Here is an 18,490-nt window from a genome sequence, read left to right on the forward strand (position 1 = left end):
GCAACCAGCTAAAAGACCAGGTCTATCACAAATATACTGGAAAAAATAACCATGTTACAAATTAGAGGGCAAAGTACTCCATATAGAATAATTTAAAAATAAAATAGTGATATTATAATTATATAGCTTTTTGAAACAGTATTTTGAAGGAACATATATACAAGAACAGTTCGTTTTCAAGAAGTTTATTTGGTCACCTTTATTAGCTTTATTTAAGGATATATTCACCGTCAACTGATACCCTTTCTAAACTGGCTTTCATATTCAGTTTTAGATCAGTCCAGGTAATTAATTATCTTGATTAAATTACCTGACACTGGTAACAAGCACACAAGTAGTGATAGCAGCTGTACTAGGTAGGCATTTAAGTTCTTAGACTTACGATACATTTGGAAAGCTGTAGTTAGGATCAGGAGCCTACATTTCAACAATGAGAATAAAAAACTCACACACACACACACACACACACACATACACATATATATATATATATGTATATGTATATATCCACTTATTCGTCATTTATTTCCCCAAACGGTTCCCAACATGCTTACTTTTTTCCGTACTCCTTCTTGGGTGCTGGACAGTTTGAGCAGAACAGGAGGAAGGAACTTAGATATAATATTTTGTAACTGTTCATCTGTTTCAGCATGGCCAAGTCGTAAAAAGACCCGTTCGAGCTGATCTATAATATAAAAGAAAACAAGAGAACTTGGCAAACCAAACATAAACAAGCCTATTTTTATAGCCTAATTCTTTTTTCTGTACTGCAGATCCATCAGTCAAGAATTTAAACCAGACTAGCCCCATATACAAATGATTGTGTCACAACCAGAAAGTACTATTAACAAAGGGTCTATTAGCTAATCATGTACACCTGTTTTTAGACATTTAATCTCTAAAAAGGAGAATAACCAAGAGTAATTCAGTTAGTCTTCCTGATAGGTCCTAAGAAAAGATATATACGTTTTTGGTTTTTGTTTTGTTTTGTTTTGTTTTAAGTGATCTAAACCTGGCTAGGAGAACACAACAGAGGAACTTTGACTAGATGTCAGGGACTAACTGATGAAGTTTCTCCAAAGTCAGAATCACTGACCACTACTATGTTGGGACTGAGACAAGTATCCCACAAGGAAGCTATAGTGAGAATCATGTTGGACAAGACTATGGGGATGTGTCCAACAAAATGTAGATAGTAATTATTAAACAAGCCACCATGTATCTTTGACCAATGTACTATATACAGAGGGGAAAGAATGCCAAACACCTGGTTGCAAATTACTGTTAATTTTTTAGGTACTAGGCATTTATGAGGCCATAGGTTTGAACCTTAGCACTGAAGAAAAAAAAAGGGTGCTGTAATGAGATATTTGTTTCTCAAAGGCTCTTATAAAAACTATGAGTGACACTGAGCACAGTGGTGCTTGACTGTAATCTCACCATTTGAAAAGCTGAGGCAGGAGAATCGCTCTAAGTTTCAGGCTAGGCTGGTCTGCTTAACAAGATAACTAGCTGTCTCAAAACGAGTTAGGGATGCCTCTACAAGTAAAAACTCTTACAAGGATGAAGATCTGAGTTCAAACTACCAGAACTCAGGTAAAACCCTGGTATAGTCACATGCATACTTATAACCCTGTAACTGTGAACACACACTGGGGCCTGCTGATGAACAACCTTATCTCCAGTGAGCACGGTGCACAGTAATAAAGCAAGCACTCAAAACCTCCTCAGGGCTCCCTATGCATGAGGATGCGTATCTACAAAAATACACATGGGCAACACTACACCACACAACACCCACACACACAAAGACACACACAAATCACTTGCAAAAGTTATCAGTAAGAATGAGCTGAAAATATTTTATATTTTGATTAGTGCATCATGCCAACTACACCTCAATTTTAAAATGTATTTTTAAAAGTCTTTATTACTTAGTGATAAAAACGAAAACATATTCAGATGAACTAATACAGTTACTGAAATTTACTTCAAATAATAAGGTTAGCCAAAAGACAGGCAAAAGGAGTCATACAAATGAAACTCAAGACTACCCACTAGGACTGGTAACTAGTCAACTGTTATAACAGGTACTAAGAATTACTATTTTATGTGCATTAGTATTTTATCTGCATGTCTGTCTGTGTAAGGGTGTCAGGTCCCCGAGAACTAGAGTTACAGACAGTCGTAAGCTGCCATATGGGTACTGGGAAGAACAGTGCTCTTAACTGCTGAGCCTTCTCTCCAGCCCCAAGAATTAACTTTTTTGTTTACCTCAAATACTCCATCTGTGAAAGAAAGTAGATAGATCTATCAATGAGTGAGCCCTGAAAGAACAAAAGCAGCAACACCCGAGTAGAAACATACAAGCCCTATATCCATGAATAATAAATGAATATAAATGAATCTTATTTTAAATATAATTCAGTAATAAAAGGAGAGAGATTCTTGGGAAAATAATACTAGAGCTTAGGACAGGAAAAAAGATTTTTAAAAGGGAGCCTGAAACATCTTATAGTACTAGAGATGAAATGAAAATATAAAAAAGGTATTGAAATCAACCTGAAAGAACTCCTGCTATACTGGACTAACAGAACACAATAAAAAAATATAAGGCTGGGTTAAAAAGCCAAACTAGAAACCCGCACAGGTCTTTATTGATGTCAATAAAGTAAAGGGAAAGGTAAGTTTCTTATGGAAGAACTCAAAATAATATCTTCCTAAAGAAGGTGTAGCTTCATTCCTGTCCTCTTTCTCTTCTCAGGGTACCCTGGATTTAGTTACTACTTAGAACAGAAGGAAATAATAACTTTACACTGGAAAAATACTCTCACCCAATACACTGTGTGCATGATGATCTGTAGCAAGAGAGACATTGCAGCCCTCTTGTATTCACTCTACAACCTACCATCCAAGTCTATTTGCTGGTAAAACATCAGAAAATGCAAACTGGATAACCACTAGGAGTCCTAATGAGGAGCCAATATTGATGGTGTCACAGAAGCCAGAGATCTGGAACCAGACCAATGACTCACTGCAAAAGCTATTTACAAGTGAAGCTGTGTAGACAGAGGGATATACTGTGGGACACACTGTGACATACTACAGCTTCCACCGAGATACGTTTTTTATGCTTTGGGGTTTTGTTGGGGGGTGCGTGTGCTCGAGCACAAATATGTGCTTTATTTTGGGGGGTTGGGGAGTTTTGCAAGAGTGAAGGGCATATATGAGGGGACAAGGAGATGAGCAGGAGGGGGTACACAATATGAAACTCACAAAGAATCAATAAAATGTTTTAAAAACCTAGTAAATATAGGTGCAACAACATTATGAACTAACCAGTACCCCGGAGCTCTTGTCTCTAGCTGCATATGTATCAAAAGATGGCCTAGTCGGCCATCACTGGAAAGAGAGGCCCATTGGACTTGCAAATTTTATATGCCCCAGTACAGGGGAATGCCAGGNCCAAAAGGATGGGAATGGGTGGGTAGGGGGTGGGGGGAGGGTATGGGGGACTTTTGGGATAGCATTGGAAATGTAAATGAGGAAAATACCTAATAAAATTTTTTTTAAATAAAAGAAAACTAAAACAAACAAACAAACAAACAAACAAAACCTAGTAAAATCCCAAGTAAAGTTCAAGTTTAGTTGAAGAAAGGAAAATAAAACAAAAATCAAAAGTAGGCAGGTAAACTCTGGGAATACTGGACCAGATGATTCTACTTAATAAACACTGAGTGCTATTGTGGAAAAAAAAAAAAATTTGTTTCGTTTTTCAAGACAGAGTTTCTCTGTGTAGCCTTGGCTGTCCTAGAACGTGCTCCTTAGGAAAGGTGAATTCAACCACTCCATCTGTGAAAGCTCCAAGTAACAAGCATACTCTTCAGTGCATTACAGCTCTTAGGCAGGAGAAAACTGTTCACAGACAAGACAAAAAGTTAAATTTTCTTAACAAATTTACCTAGAAAAATCTATGACAAAATTAAAAAGGGAGATATATTGTGGTTATTTTTAATATACTCATTTGTAATGCAATATGATAATACAAATCTCACCAAACATCATACAAGGGCACTACTTCTCAAGCAGGCAGAATTATATCTTCCACATTCAACAGAGACAGGATCAATGTACAACTAATCCGGTCATCTTTTAGAGACATGATGTACTTCTAAGTAAACGCTAATCAAGCGGGCTGTGGTTAACATACTCCTGCAATCCTAGCATGATGAAGGCTGAGTCAGGATGCTGAGAAGTTCAAGGCCACCCTACTCATACCAAGAATCTAGCTTAAAGAGAGGGTAGGGCACACACAGAGAGAAGGTTCTGAGGGAAAAGGTACCAAGACTGCTTCCAAGACTGACAACCTGAGCTGAGCCTCAGGATCACAAAGTGGAAGGAGGTAATTCCTGTAAGTTGTCTTCTAACCTCCATATATGTGATTGTGATATGATAAGTGCATCCCTAAACATACACATGCACACACGTGTGCACACACACACCTAGGATCCACATATGAGGGAAGGCATACAGGTATTTTTCTTCCTAAGATTGTGACCCTCTTGCACTTCTATTCGTCCACGAGGCATGACACAGAAAAAGAAAAAGAAAAACTCAACATTTGAAAGCCTCTCAGTATGGAGCTTTCAGAAACAACAGAAATACTGGGGTGGGAGAGTGTGTATGGATTCACTGGTAGAAAGCTCAGTACCACATTATATCAAACATGGTCAGGAGCTGTCAGCTGTAGAATTTTAATTTCAAGGATATTCTTGGTTATATAACAAGTTCAAGGTCAGCCTAGCATATGTGAGGTTCTGTCTCAAGAAGAGGGGCCAAAAAAAGCAAGAAAATGAAAGACATTTCTTTTCACTATAAATTATCTAGTCTCAAGTATTCTGTTATAGCAACAAACATAGACAAATATCATAAAAGGACCTTCTCAAAAAGAGAAAGAAAGAGAGAGCCATATGTTCTGAAGATTTAAAGGAGATCTACAACTCAGTCGTCTTTCATAAGCTATTAGCTCTAAGTGACACTCTCCAAATTATCACAGTAGATGCTAACAGATGAGAAACAGAATTTGAGACAAGAGAAAGCTCCATCTTCTCACATTTTCTACTTAAACTCCCACTGTTTTGCTTATCAAAAAATTAGACATTACTCTTTAAACAATCAGTTAAATGTGGGGAGAGGGGAGGGAGAAGAGAGTTAGTGCATATGTGAGAGAAAGAGATAATATTGTCTACTTGACAGGATCTAGAATCACCTAAGAGACAAAAGTCTGAGCATGTCAATGAAAGAGCTTCTAAATTCAGCTACATGGGTTAGAAACTCCATCCTTAATGCAGGTGGTACCATTCCATGGACTGGGATCCCAAGTTGAAAAAGGACATAGTGAGTTAAATATAGCCACTCACTTCTACTTCCCAACTGTAGGTACAATGTGACCAGCTGCCTCAAATCCTGTGTGCCTTCTTCCTTCATCAAGTTGCTCTTGTTATGAATTTTATTATAGCAACAGGAAAAGTAATCGATTCAATGTACGTGTACATGTGTGTGGGCGTGTGTGTGGAGGTCAGAGGTCAATGACAGTTATCTTCCTCCACTACTCTCCAGGTCATTTTCTGAGACAAAAAGTCTCTCACTGAATCTGATGCTCACCAATTCAGTGAACCAAGCTGATCAGTAAGCCCCAGTGATATGGCTGAGTCAGTCCAGCATTTTGATTTCAACTCCATGCCACCCTCTGGCTTCTGTGTGGGTGATGGAGGATCTCTATTAGGTCTTTACGCTTGTACAGCAAGCATTTCACTCGAGAAGGCTCATATCTCCCCCAATTCAAATACTGGGAACATATTTTTCACAGCTATTTTTATTCATATATTAATATTATATAATCTCAACACTGGAACATAACATATTAATTTGTAACTTTGCCTTTCTCTTTTTACTGTTTTGAGACAGGCTCTTTTTGTTTTGTTTAGAGTCTGAGTCTCTACAGAGCCCTGACCATCCTGGATCTCTGCAGGCCAGGCAAGCCTTGAAGCCACAGATATCTGCCTATCTCTGCCTTCCAAGAGCTGGGACTAAAGGCATGTGCTACCAAACCTGGCCTGCCTTTCCTCTTTTAATTAACATAAATTTTCATCTTAGCCCTTTAGAGTGATATAACTCAGAATTTTTCAGATTTTACACAGATATAGCATAGAAGATATGCATTTCAAAACTCACAATATGCCTTAAGCAAACAATGAAACTAACCCTCCAGCCTCAGCTTCCTACATCTGGGGAGTATAGGTATGCAAACCCATTGCTCAGTTTATTGATGACTTATGAAGGTTTAATTGTATTTGTTATCACTACTGTGTGTGAGAGAGTAAGAGGTGGAGAGAAGACAGGAGAGAGGGGAGAGGAGGTGACGACAGGGAGAGAAAGCTGTGTGCCACAGTGCAGGTGTCGAGGTCAGAGATAACTCTGTGGAGCCAGTTCTTGCCTTCCACCTTTATGCAGGTTCTGGGGATCAAACTGCTATCATCAAGCTTGCACAGCGAGCAAGTTTATCCACTAAGCAACCTTGCTGGCCTCTATAAGAGCTTTTACATATTTGACAAATAACTTCCACTTTTCCCCCATATAGTAAATAAATCACTTTTCAGTTTCCCCTCTAATCCTCTATAGGACTTTTTTCTTTTCCAGATCTCACTGTTTCAATGCAGTTCAATTTGCCATTACTTTACTTTATGACTATATTTAATTTCATGCTTACAATTCTTTTTATTATGCCAAGATTATTGTTTTAAAAATTACAATGTATAAGAAAAAAAGACCATAGTAGAGCTAACTGATTTCTGGAAACATGGGCAAGAGCATTCTCACCATTCAGGTAAGAATGACTCACCACATCTGAATTGGTTTTACAAACAATGTACTTTATGATAAACACAAGCTTTACTTCTGGAGAATTGTGGTACACGTTGGGCAAAAGGGGTCAATCTGACCAGCTCCAAATGACAAAAATGACACTGAATCTCTAATGACTATTCCTAGTGATGATTATCCCTAGTAGATACCATTTCACTCATGTCACAGCTCATGAACTCAATGGAACAGGAACTAGGAATTGAAAGCCTGTTCTGTGTGACTGCCAGCAAAGGAGTCTTGGAAGCTTGCACATGGTTTCCTACAGATTCGCTCCATACACCTTTTCTTCCCTTTGGTGGTTTCACCGTGATCAATCTAATCTGAGAGGACGATTATCTGTTCAGTGCATTGAGTCCTCCTAGACTCTGAAGTACTGAACCTAGCAGTAGCCTTGGAGACACCTAAAACATATTTATCTATATTTTCGTATACCTTATGATTTTGCTTTCTGTATTCAAGTCTTTAATCTATTCAAAATAGTCCTTTAGCATATGGAAGAATGTAGGAAATTAATATTTTTCTGGAGTCTTTAAGATTTGTTCATTGTAAAATAAAACACAAAGAAAATATGTAAAGCACAAGTACACACAGTTCAATTAACTGTTAGAAACTCTCACATAGCTACCATCCAAGCTTAGGAGGGGGAAAAATATGTTTTGAAATGTGATTAAAAATAGATGGGGTGGGGGGGCTGGAGAGATGGCTCCACGGTTAAGAGCACTGACTGCTCTTCTGAAGGTCCTGAGTTCAAATCCCAGCAACTACATGGTGACTAACAACCATCTGTAACGAGATCTGGTGCCCTCTTCTGGTGTGTCTGAAGACAGCTACAGTGTACTTACATATAATAAATAAATAAGTCTTTTAAAAAAATAGATTTGGGGAGCTGGAGAGATGGCTCAGTGGTTAAGAACACTGACTGCACTTCTGAAGGTCCTGAGTTCAAATCCCAGCAACCACATGGTGGCTCACAACCATCCTTAATGCGATCTGAAGCCCTCTTCTGATGCATCTGAAGACAGCTACAGTGTACTTAGATATAATATTGAATAAATCTTTAAGCCAGAGCAAGCGGGCCGACCAGAGTGGGCAACCCTCATTCCCAGCAACCACATGAAGGCTCACAACCATCAGTACAGCTACAGTGTACCCATATACATAAATAAATAAATCTTTTAAAAAATAGATTTGAGCCAAGGATGATAGAGCATATAACTTCAGTACTCAGAGTAAAAGAATAAACAGTTCAAGGCCAGCCTGAAATATGGTGAGACCCCATTTAAAGAAAGGAGGATGTATGGGAAGAGATGAATAAAAAGAAGGGAGGCTGTCTGGGAGGGGATAGATTTAGAGGGCTGCAGGTATAGTATAGGGCACAGCATATACTATGTACAAAAACCTAGGTTCAAACCTCAGCATCAAAAAGAAAGAAAAGATAGAAAAAACTTTACTATAGTTACAGAGTTGGAAAGGACTTTTTTTTCCTCATTGCTATGATTTAATACATAACAAAAATTAACTTGGGAAGGAAGAGTTTATTTTGGATATCAGTATGGGGACACAATCTATCAACACAGGAAAGACATGTTAATAAAGAGTATAATGAAGCTGGTCAAATTGAATCCATATTCAGAAAACAAAGAATAATGAAAACTGGTACTCAGCTCACATTCTCCTTTAAAAATAATACTTTAATTTTTTTAAATTTTGTGTGTGCATGCATGCAAATGCCCACACATATAGTATGACTGCCTAGAGAGGCCAGAAGAGGGTATCAGATCCCATAGAGCTGGTAGTTGTGAGCCACCCATCATGGGTGCTAGGATCCAAATTCAGTTCTCTGCAAAAATAGTATATGCTCTTAAACACTGAGCCATTTCTCCAGCCCTCTCTCATTTTTACTCAGCTCAGGACCCTAGTTCATGGAATGGTGCTATCCACACTTAGGATCTGTCTTCTTCCCACTTTAACTTAATCTAGAAATTCCTTCATAGGTACGTCCGGAGATTTGTCTCCCAGGTGGCTGACTAAATGCTATCAAGTTGACAATATTAACCATTACAGAATATCATCTAACATAAAACAATCACATCTAATAGCTAAGTATAGTGTCACATACCTGTCATTCCAGAAAGTCAAAGCCGTCCTGAACTATATGAGATCCAAGAAGGAAGGCAAGAAAGAAAAAGGGAAGAGGAAGGAAGGAAAAAGAAGAGGGAAAGGGGGAAGGAAGGAGAAGAGAGGGAAGGAAAGTGAGGTGGAAAGAGGGAGAGGGAAAGAGGAAGAAACAGAGACAAAGGCAAAGATAGAGACAGACAAAAAATTTTACTGGAGTCAAAAGTTGCAACCCAGGGGGTAGCTGTACATAGAAGGGGAGCCTGAGACTGGCCCAATGGAACTGTGAAATAGGCTGAGAGTTAAGAGCAAACTTGAACACGGATTCTAGTTCCACCAGTGACAAGCTTTAAATGTGTACAGACTAGCAATTCAGCTTTTCTTAAAGCACAAGAAAAAATGGTTTCATTCATGTTCTGAGAATAGCAGCAACACAGGTAGGATCACCTAAAAATCACCAAGTACTGTCATGGCCCAAGAAAAAAAAAAAAAAATACTCCAGAGTGAGTGCAAACTGTTTGAAGAGGTGACTAGAGCCAAAGTCAGAGCTTCAACAGCAACTATGGTTACAGGGTTCTTAATAATATAAATAAAAATTTTACCTAAGCTTTTAGTTTCAAAAAAGTTTTCAGCTAAGATTAACTGTAGAATCTCACAGGCAACAGGAATCCTACACTGGATATTAGTACCTCCATTTACCACCACCAAAAGAAAACTAAGCCAGGCCTGAGAACTCCCATGTGCCAGCAGACAAAAGAGCACATTTATTAGAAGTCAACAGGCAAGTTGCTAGAATTGGTTCTCTGTTCCTACCATGTGGACTCTAGGGATCAAACTGTCAGATCCAAGCTTGTCACACTCGGCAGTTCCTTTACCTACTGAGTAATCCCTCCCAGAATGACAGACAGCATACACTGTATAAAGTTATAGTCATACAACACAATACGTATGTATGTATATCCCAAAAAAGCAGTAAATAAAGTGTATTTTACTTGAACACAAAAGCAAATAAAAACTGTATGTCAAATAACAAAGCAGAGACAGTGTTACATAAAAATAATAATACATCATGTGCTAAAGGAGGGCTTATTTCAAAAATTCTTAAAAAGTTTAACATTTAAAATCATTGTATTTAACCATACTAGCAGGATTAAAACTTTTAAATCCTATAATATTTCAATATATCTTTAAAAGGTACCCAGGTTAATAAGACAGGAATAAATTATCCATGTTGAATAAGGTTAAAAAGAGAACCTTAATCTGATAAGGATTTTACTTCTTAATTTACAGCTTGTACTTAATGCTAAAATACTAAGTACATTCTCCATCATCTGAGGACAACACGGAAACAGTTCACTCGTATCAATTCCATCCAGAGGCTGCAGAGATGACTCCGTGGGTAAGACTACTTGCTGAACTTGCAGAGAACCTGGGTTTACTTTATCACCCACATGGAAACTCAAAACCATCTGTACTGGAGTTCCAGGGATCCAGCATCCTCTTCTGCCCTCTGTGACCATCAGGAATGCAACGGTGCGCATACATGTATGCAGGCATGCACTCACACATAAAACAAAGATAAATCTTTTTTAAAAAAATATAATTATATGGGGTATATATATATATACAGCCCCCCACCCATCTCAAAAATATAACACAGAATTATTCCTGTCTAAAGAAAATTCAGGACAAAGAGTGGAGCAGAAACTGAAGGAAAGGCCATCCAGAGACTGTGTCACCTAGGGGTCCATCCCATTTGCAGACACCAAACCCAGACACTATGGTGGATGCCAACAAGTGCTTGCTGACAGAAGCCTGGTATGGCTGTCCCCTGAGACGCTCTGCCAGAGCCTTACCAATACAGATGTGGATGCTCGAAGCCAACCATCAGACTGAGCACAGAGACCCCAATGGAGAAGTTAGGGAAAGGACTGAAGGAGCTGAAGGGGTTTGCAACCCCATAGGAAGAACAGTATCAACCAACCAGATCCCCGACCCCCAGAGCTCCCAGGGACTAAACCACTAACCAAAGAGTACACATGGAGGGACCCATGGCTCCAGCTGCTTACATAGCAGAGAACTGCCAGCATCAATGAGAGGGGAGGCCCTTGGTCCTGTGGACTTGATGCCCCAATGTAGGGGAATGCTAGGTTGGTGAGATGGGAGTGGGTTGGTGGGTGGGTGAGCTCCCTCACAGAAGCACAGGGGTTGGGATACAAAGGGGAAAACAGTAAGGGGGAATAACATTTAAAATGTAAATAAATAATTAATAAAAAATTTTTAAGAAGAATTATATTCAAGACCTAAGAATGTAAGTCAGTGGTAAAGCACTTGCAAGGCCCCAAGTTTAATCTCTAGCACTGCAAAAATAAATAAATAAATAATTCTACTAAAATGTTTGCTGCAAATTTTATACAAAATAAGACAAAAATAGAGTGTAAAAAAATAAATAAAAAAGACAAAATAAATAACATACACTAGGTTGGAAAGAATATTTTCATTATCTGAAGATTATATTAGCACACAGAAAATCAAAATTAATCTACAGATAAATTACTATAATAACAATATATAACAATGAGTTGATTGTCTACATACCAATAACAAATCATTAAAAAATAGAATTTGTGATCCAGGCACATAGCACATACTAGCAATTGCAGCACACAGGAGGCTAGGGCAATAGAACATGTATTCAAGGCCAGGTTGAGTTGTAGGGCAAGACTGTGTCAATCTATCTAACTTGAAAAAAATCTTTTTAGTGACACATACATAGAAAATAAGAGGAAATTATGCAAGACATCTAAGCAGAAAACCAAAATGTACTGTGCTGTAAGAAACTGAGGAAAACTGAAAGGTATACAATAATCATGGATCACAATAAAACAAATCTCTTCATCTAATAGTTTAAAATCTGAAATTCACACTCCAAGACTACTGATGCTACACTTGAACTAACATGGATCACAGTCAAAATACAAGGTTATTAAGCCTGTTGTATAAGCTACCACGTTATAAATACATGAAGTTTTTTAATCTAAAAACAAAAATCAAACATCCTATCTGTTTCTAAGCCTCTCAGATAAGAGTTACAATTTATACTAACAACATGTCAATTATCCTCAAACTGATCTACAGAAAATACTATCCAATATCAACTCAAAAGTATTTTAAAGAATACTAAGTAAAAGCCTGATTATACCATTTCTACAAAGGACTAAGATTTGCAAAGGATGACCTGGAAGATTAAAAAAGAAAAAGTCAGAGAAAAAAAATGCCAGTATTTATCAAACTAATTGATGCCGAAGAGGAAAAACAGTTTATATGACAAGATTACAAACCTTGCCAAAAACTCCAATAATTAAAAGTACAATGTGGTACAAAACAGACCAGTTGAAAAAAATACAAAAAGTCCTTAAGAGGTAAACTTGTACAAGTCACCTGCTTTAAAACAAAGTTATGAATGAAATGAGTAAGTAAATATTGTTATTTCAGTGAACTGCACTAACAATTGCTTTGTACTATGGGAAAACAAACTGTAACTCCTACTTCATCACACCAAACATGAAAGAAGATAAATTTCTGGTGAGTCGTAAATCTAAAGATGAAAAGCTAAAGGTAGTCAGTGATGAAGTCTGTGCTTAATATAAACAAGCCCCTGGGTTCTTCCTAAACTCTAGGAAAGGGGGAGCCTTAAAACAGGAAACTAATCCGTAGAGGAGTCTGGAAAATACAGAAGCCCAGTATCACAGAGCAGAGCTTATAAATGTAGATTTGAAAGCAACCAGCCTAGAAGGAAATTACCACTCTTACAAAATATATCTCTGTAAAATCTAAAACAAATGTGATATTGCGTGCAAGACCTGGACAATACAAAAAGGACACACTATTACTTCTAAAACCTGAACTGAGGCTCATGAAAATGCAGTAAATAAACAGGATGGTTTTTTAACTGCCAGTATTTCATAGCTTATGTTATAGCTATGAGAAGAGTATGTGGAACAAGAAGTTCATGTTGCATACAGGATCAGAGTAAAGAAGCCAACTGAGATACGTGAGAATGGAAATATTCACATTTGTGGTTTTGTTCAACAGCAATTAAAAAAAAAAAAAGGTATAAAACCTGGAAATGAATCCTACAAAACATGTCAAAGTTCTTTATAGAAAAAAATAGTACTCTGAACTATAACTTAATTCTAATGACTAGAATAAGGAGACTAGAAATATTCAGATTTCTGTATCAGATGGAACAGGTTAGTTGAATCTGTGATTAAGATGCCTACGTCCCCACAGTTTAAAGACACTGACATTAACTTTCCACAGTGCTCATCATCCAGAGCTCAGCAGGAAGGCTCTTCTCTGCTCAGCAGGCAGCAGAGAGGGCCACCTCCAGCTCAAACTTAGCTGCCTGGCTTCATAACCTCAAGCCTTCTGCTCTACAAACTACTACTCAATGCCTTTTACACACACCACGCCATGTCCCTAACCAAAGTCCACCCAGACTTTTTTTGTACCAGAAGAGTAAAAATTATCTGGTAAGCAGTAAAAATGTCCACAAATAAACCCAGCATTATAAAGATAGTACAATATAACAAACTCAAATATTTTCTATAGAAAAGAATTCATGAAAATTGAAAAGATAATTATAAAATTCGGGTGAAATGTGAATAGAAATAATATGGAATATCAAACAAAGATAACCAATAATTCCCACAAAAAGTGAGTGACTCTACTATATTGTAAGACTTATTATAAAGTTACAATCATTAAGAGTATATATAAGCCCGGCATGGTGGCGCACGCCTTTAATCCCAGCACTTGGGAGGCAGAGGCAAGCAGATTTCTGAGTCTGGTCTACAGAGTGAGTTCCAGGACAGCCAGAGCTACACAGAGAAACCCTGTCTTGAAAAACAAAAAAAAAAAAAAAAAAAGGATATATAATAAAAGTATTTAAGAGGGACAAATCAACAAATTGAAAGAGATTAGAGAAGACAACCAGAAATAAATGAAATATCATAAAAATCACTTTTGGGTAAATTAATAACATAAATTAAAAACTAAGGTATTTTAAGCTTTAAATGAAAATCTGAAAATGAAAAATTGAAACACTCTCAAGCACAAAGCATAAAATACCAACAAAATATTTTTTAAAATTAGTTCTGTAAAGTAAAAATGGAAAGAGGAGTACATTACAAATATCTCCTATGTTTTTAACTACAAAAAACCTGAATAGAAATACTTTAGAGAACTAAGCTAGGTACAGTGACTCACACTTATAGGACTCCAGAGAGCTGCCTCAAATTTGAAGCCAGTGTAGTGAGCTCCAAGTATGCTGTCCCTAAATCCAAAGAAAATCAAGAAGGAAAGAAAGAAAAAGAAAAGATAGGCAGGCAGACAGGCAGATAGGTATGGCACTTTACATAGCATGATCTTGGGGGTGGGAGGAGCAATCTCCTGAGAAGAGCTAAGCACAAGGCCCTGTGCACACAACCATTCATAGTCACAGGGTGAGTAAGAGTGCAAGCTGAAAGTAACCAAAACTCAGGCAACAGGAGAATGGATTAAATACAGCAGGGTCAAAAGTGATAAAAACAAGAGTCATATTTACACGAACAATAAATAGCATTACGTTGGAAACAAGATCATGGCAAGAAAACAAATCAGAAAGATAGGCATGCACAAGGCACTTGTACTTATATAAAGTTTCTAAATGCAATAGGTATACTGTTCAGGATAGTTCTCCATAATTTCTTCATAATATTCTTTTGTTTTTACTTGAAACATTTTTGTTTTAAAGATAGTACATACACACCAAAATTTTATTTATAAGTGTATATGTGTATAAAAGGGGGAAGAAAATGTATCACTGGTGTTTCTTTGTATTTTTAAATATTCAATAAAAATAAATTTCTTTATTTAAAAAGTACAGAACAATTAAAATAATTTCTATTTCAAGAATAAGGAAAGAATCTTAATCACAGAACTTTTAAAGAATCTTAAATGCAAAAGAATAAAATAAGAGTATTTGGTCTAAGGGAAAGTACCAAAACCTTAAGAACAACCTTAAAGTGTCTCTCTCTCTCTCACACACACAAATAACACACATACATACACACATATACATACACACACACACACAAAATCAGTTTCTAGCTCAGCAGTGCCAACTATTATATATCCATGTAAGAAAAAAGACTGTAAAGATATATTTTCAAGTCGTATCGTTACAGAAAAGAATGGGAAAGGGAGACCTTTTCAGGACAACCTGCTTGTTACAACACTCCTCATAGAGTATGCAAAGAAAAAAAGGCATACTGCCTGCCATTTGTTTAATTATTAATTCAAGAGCATAAATGGTTTTGTGTGAGCCACAAAAATGCTATTTTCAAGTAATAAGTCTAATTTTATATAATTTTCTAACAAAAACATCAAGTTTTATGAATATGAAAGTAAATTTCAGAATATAAATGAGGAACTCTGGACTGCAGCTTAGTGGCAGTGCATCTGCCTAGCATATGTAAAACCTGAGCTCAGTACCCAGCACAGAAAAATAAGTAGAAGCTGAGACTGGAAAGGAAGCTGAAAATATCTAGACCATGTCCCACCATGTAACAATCAATTACTAATCTAAAGCTACAGCATATTTTTAATTATCTGGTTAATTAGCACAAAAATATCCCAGACTATAATAAAATAATTCACAAACATTCTTAACAGTAGTTACTTTAAAAAAAATTTTTTATGTAAAATGGCAATGGGATCTTTTGGGTCTCAGAAAAACATGATGTAATTCAGAGATATTTGCATTTGTAGATTGAAAAAAATAAAACTGGGACTCATGCCCTAACCGGCTTGCCAAAGGTGACTAAATGAGACACAGAAGTATCTCTCCCACAAACCACTATTTAGTCAAGTAGGAAAAAGTAGCTCCATTTTATATGTAATGAAAACATCCACAAAAACTGTGTTGATCACGATTACAAAGCTATTAAGTGGCAGTTCACCTCCAATCACAATGTTCCTTCCAGTATGCTGAGATATAGCTTGGTTTCAGCAGAGAAAGAAACAGAGAAGATACTAAATCTTGGGACAAGTATATACAGTATAAATTTGACCTTGATCACAGCCAGTATCAACTTTATCAGGACAGGTTTCCGATGCAACTTTTTTCAAGTATTCAGAACTGGAATTTAAAAAAAAACAAAAGCCAAGCCTCCTCTGCCAGGTTGAATCTAGAAGCATAAACAAACATGATACAGTTATCTCAAGCCTATCCATCAAACACAAAGTCAGAGAAAGTTGAACTCAAGAAGGAATGGCATGACGGCTTGGAAAAGCAAGAAGATCTGAACAATTTCTAATTGAAATTCCAAGATTCTCCTGAAGGTTCCTCTCAGTTCCATAAGTATTTTGATTCACTGCAAATGCCATCTTGGCTTAAGCCAGCTTTCAACTTGATCCAAATATAAAGATCTTGTAGAAGAAAAGAAAAACACACCTCCATAAAGTACATTTAAAAAACAAAATGCTTCCAATGCATTGTAATTAATATCAGAAAGGTAATCTTTCCTGGGAGTCGGCCAGTTTACCCTAGAGGAGCATCCTCACTATGTATGCTGTCACTCTCCAGAGCCATCCAAGGCCCAACTGTTTCTTACATAGACCATAAAGTCTCCCAACCCAAATATTCTGTCTGAGACATCCCTGCTCTAGGCCACTGTCCTCAAACTCCAGATCTCGTCCTTTCACCTCCCAAGTACTAGAATCAAAATGTGTGCCACCACATCCAGTTCTTCCCAGTCCAATTCTTTTGACCAAGCAAGTCATCCAACATGGTACACTCTCCCAAACACACTAGACCATTCTTCTATCTACACTTATCTAAATCCAAACCACTTGAGGCCCAACTCATAAGCTACTATGCACGTGCACATACCACTTTCATCTGGTCCTATGGGCTCACTATAGTCCTTTTCTGGTCAGATACAAAGTACAAAGGCTTAAGAAAAATCAGGGGGGAAGAGAAGAAACCTGTGCCCCAAGGTTTACTTCTACTGGGTATAATTCTACTCAACACATGCACCTCAGAAACCATCTATGACCACATTTAAGTCCCCTAACAACCCTATTAGATGTAACTTCAGAGCCCACCAAAATCAGCTATAGAATTATTGGAGAGACAAGTAATTGCAACTCTCTCTTGAGTAACCCACACTTATGTCTGTCTTATATTTTTACTGAGCACCTCTCTTCTAATGATCCCCATGCTTAAATCTATGTTAAAATCTCTTCTTAATGAACTCCAATTCTGCTTCATATTGTCTCCTAAAATTCTCTTCTGTGGGCAATTCAAAACTTCCAGCTTCTGCTGAACGCAGCTACGGGAGGCATCCTGAGCTACATCTCAGCTCAACACCCTCCTAGCTCCTGCCCCACCACTTACATTTTCTTTACTTCTGATGATTACCATCGTTTGCTACATATTACATAACTGCTCAATCTTTCCTTTTCTAGACCCATTTGATAAGACTCTACCCTACTACATACTCATGCCTCCATCTTCCTCCAGCTTAAGTTCAGAACCTATGACTCTCTTTTATCCAAAAACTTAATTAACTCTGTTCCTTTAGAAAGTAGATGTTCAAATACTGATTAAATGCAGAGAATAGTAATTCTTTATGAATCATGAAAGCTATTTAGAAGTTTAAGCATCTAACACTATAATAAAAAGAGAAACTAGTGATAACTTATAATTAGGATGGAAATGAGACATGTTTTAATACCATGACAAAAAAGTAAGATTCCTCATTGTGTGGAAAAGCTGTACTGATCCAAATCAGAGGAGTTACAGCCATTTCTACATCAAAAGAATAAAAGAAAAAAAAAGGGAAATGACAAGGGGACCAACTGAAGTATAGAAAATCAAGTGCTTGAAACACAAGGCTGCCCTGTGACTCACCTCAGCTTCAATAATTTACTTGGAAATGTTTGAGGGTGAAGAAAACAGTGAGTGTATAACAGAGTTGGTTCTCACGTCACCCTGAAATAGGCAGAACCAAAGCAGCATTCTCAGAAATGGGAACCTACAAGCTAGGAAAAATAGAACTAAATTATACAATTGGAAGTGATGATAGAGACAAGTAAAGAAGAGAATGGGAATCTTCAAACATTGAAAACCATTTTAATTAGTTTGAGGCTAAAACTGAAAAATAAGGAAGACCTGACAGGTATCTAGATTATTCTCTTATAAATCTAACTAGTACTAGCTCTGAAAGTCCACTCCATCTGTTGATTCTAAATACCACTTGAAGTCATTGACTGTCACTCTAACACATGCAAGACCCAAATTAGGATAGCAAAACTTTTCTTCATAAAATACCAGAAATCAGAACTCCCATCTTCATTCCTAAGATTTTAAAACAGAAGTTTGCCCCTACTCCAGCCTTTTAAA

The 18,490-nt window shown here is 37.2% G+C and overlaps 1 protein-coding gene across 4 annotated transcripts in view; it reads right to left on the reverse strand.

The window, feature by feature from the left end:
- Ecpas (Ecm29 proteasome adaptor and scaffold) overlaps nt 1-18,490 on the reverse strand; it is a 118,551-nt gene that overhangs the window by 89,786 nt on the left and 10,275 nt on the right. For all 4 annotated transcript variants that reach the window (XM_021159333.2, XM_021159335.2, XM_021159332.2 and 1 more), the window contains one exon: nt 555-685. In XM_021159333.2, coding sequence (XP_021014992.1) covers nt 555-685 — 131 coding nt within the window. The remainder of the gene's footprint in view (nt 1-554; nt 686-18,490) is intronic.

The sequence above is a fragment of the Mus caroli genome, chromosome 4 (genome assembly GCF_900094665.2).
Source record: "Mus caroli chromosome 4, CAROLI_EIJ_v1.1, whole genome shotgun sequence".
NCBI classification, from domain to species: domain Eukaryota; kingdom Metazoa; phylum Chordata; class Mammalia; order Rodentia; family Muridae; genus Mus; species Mus caroli.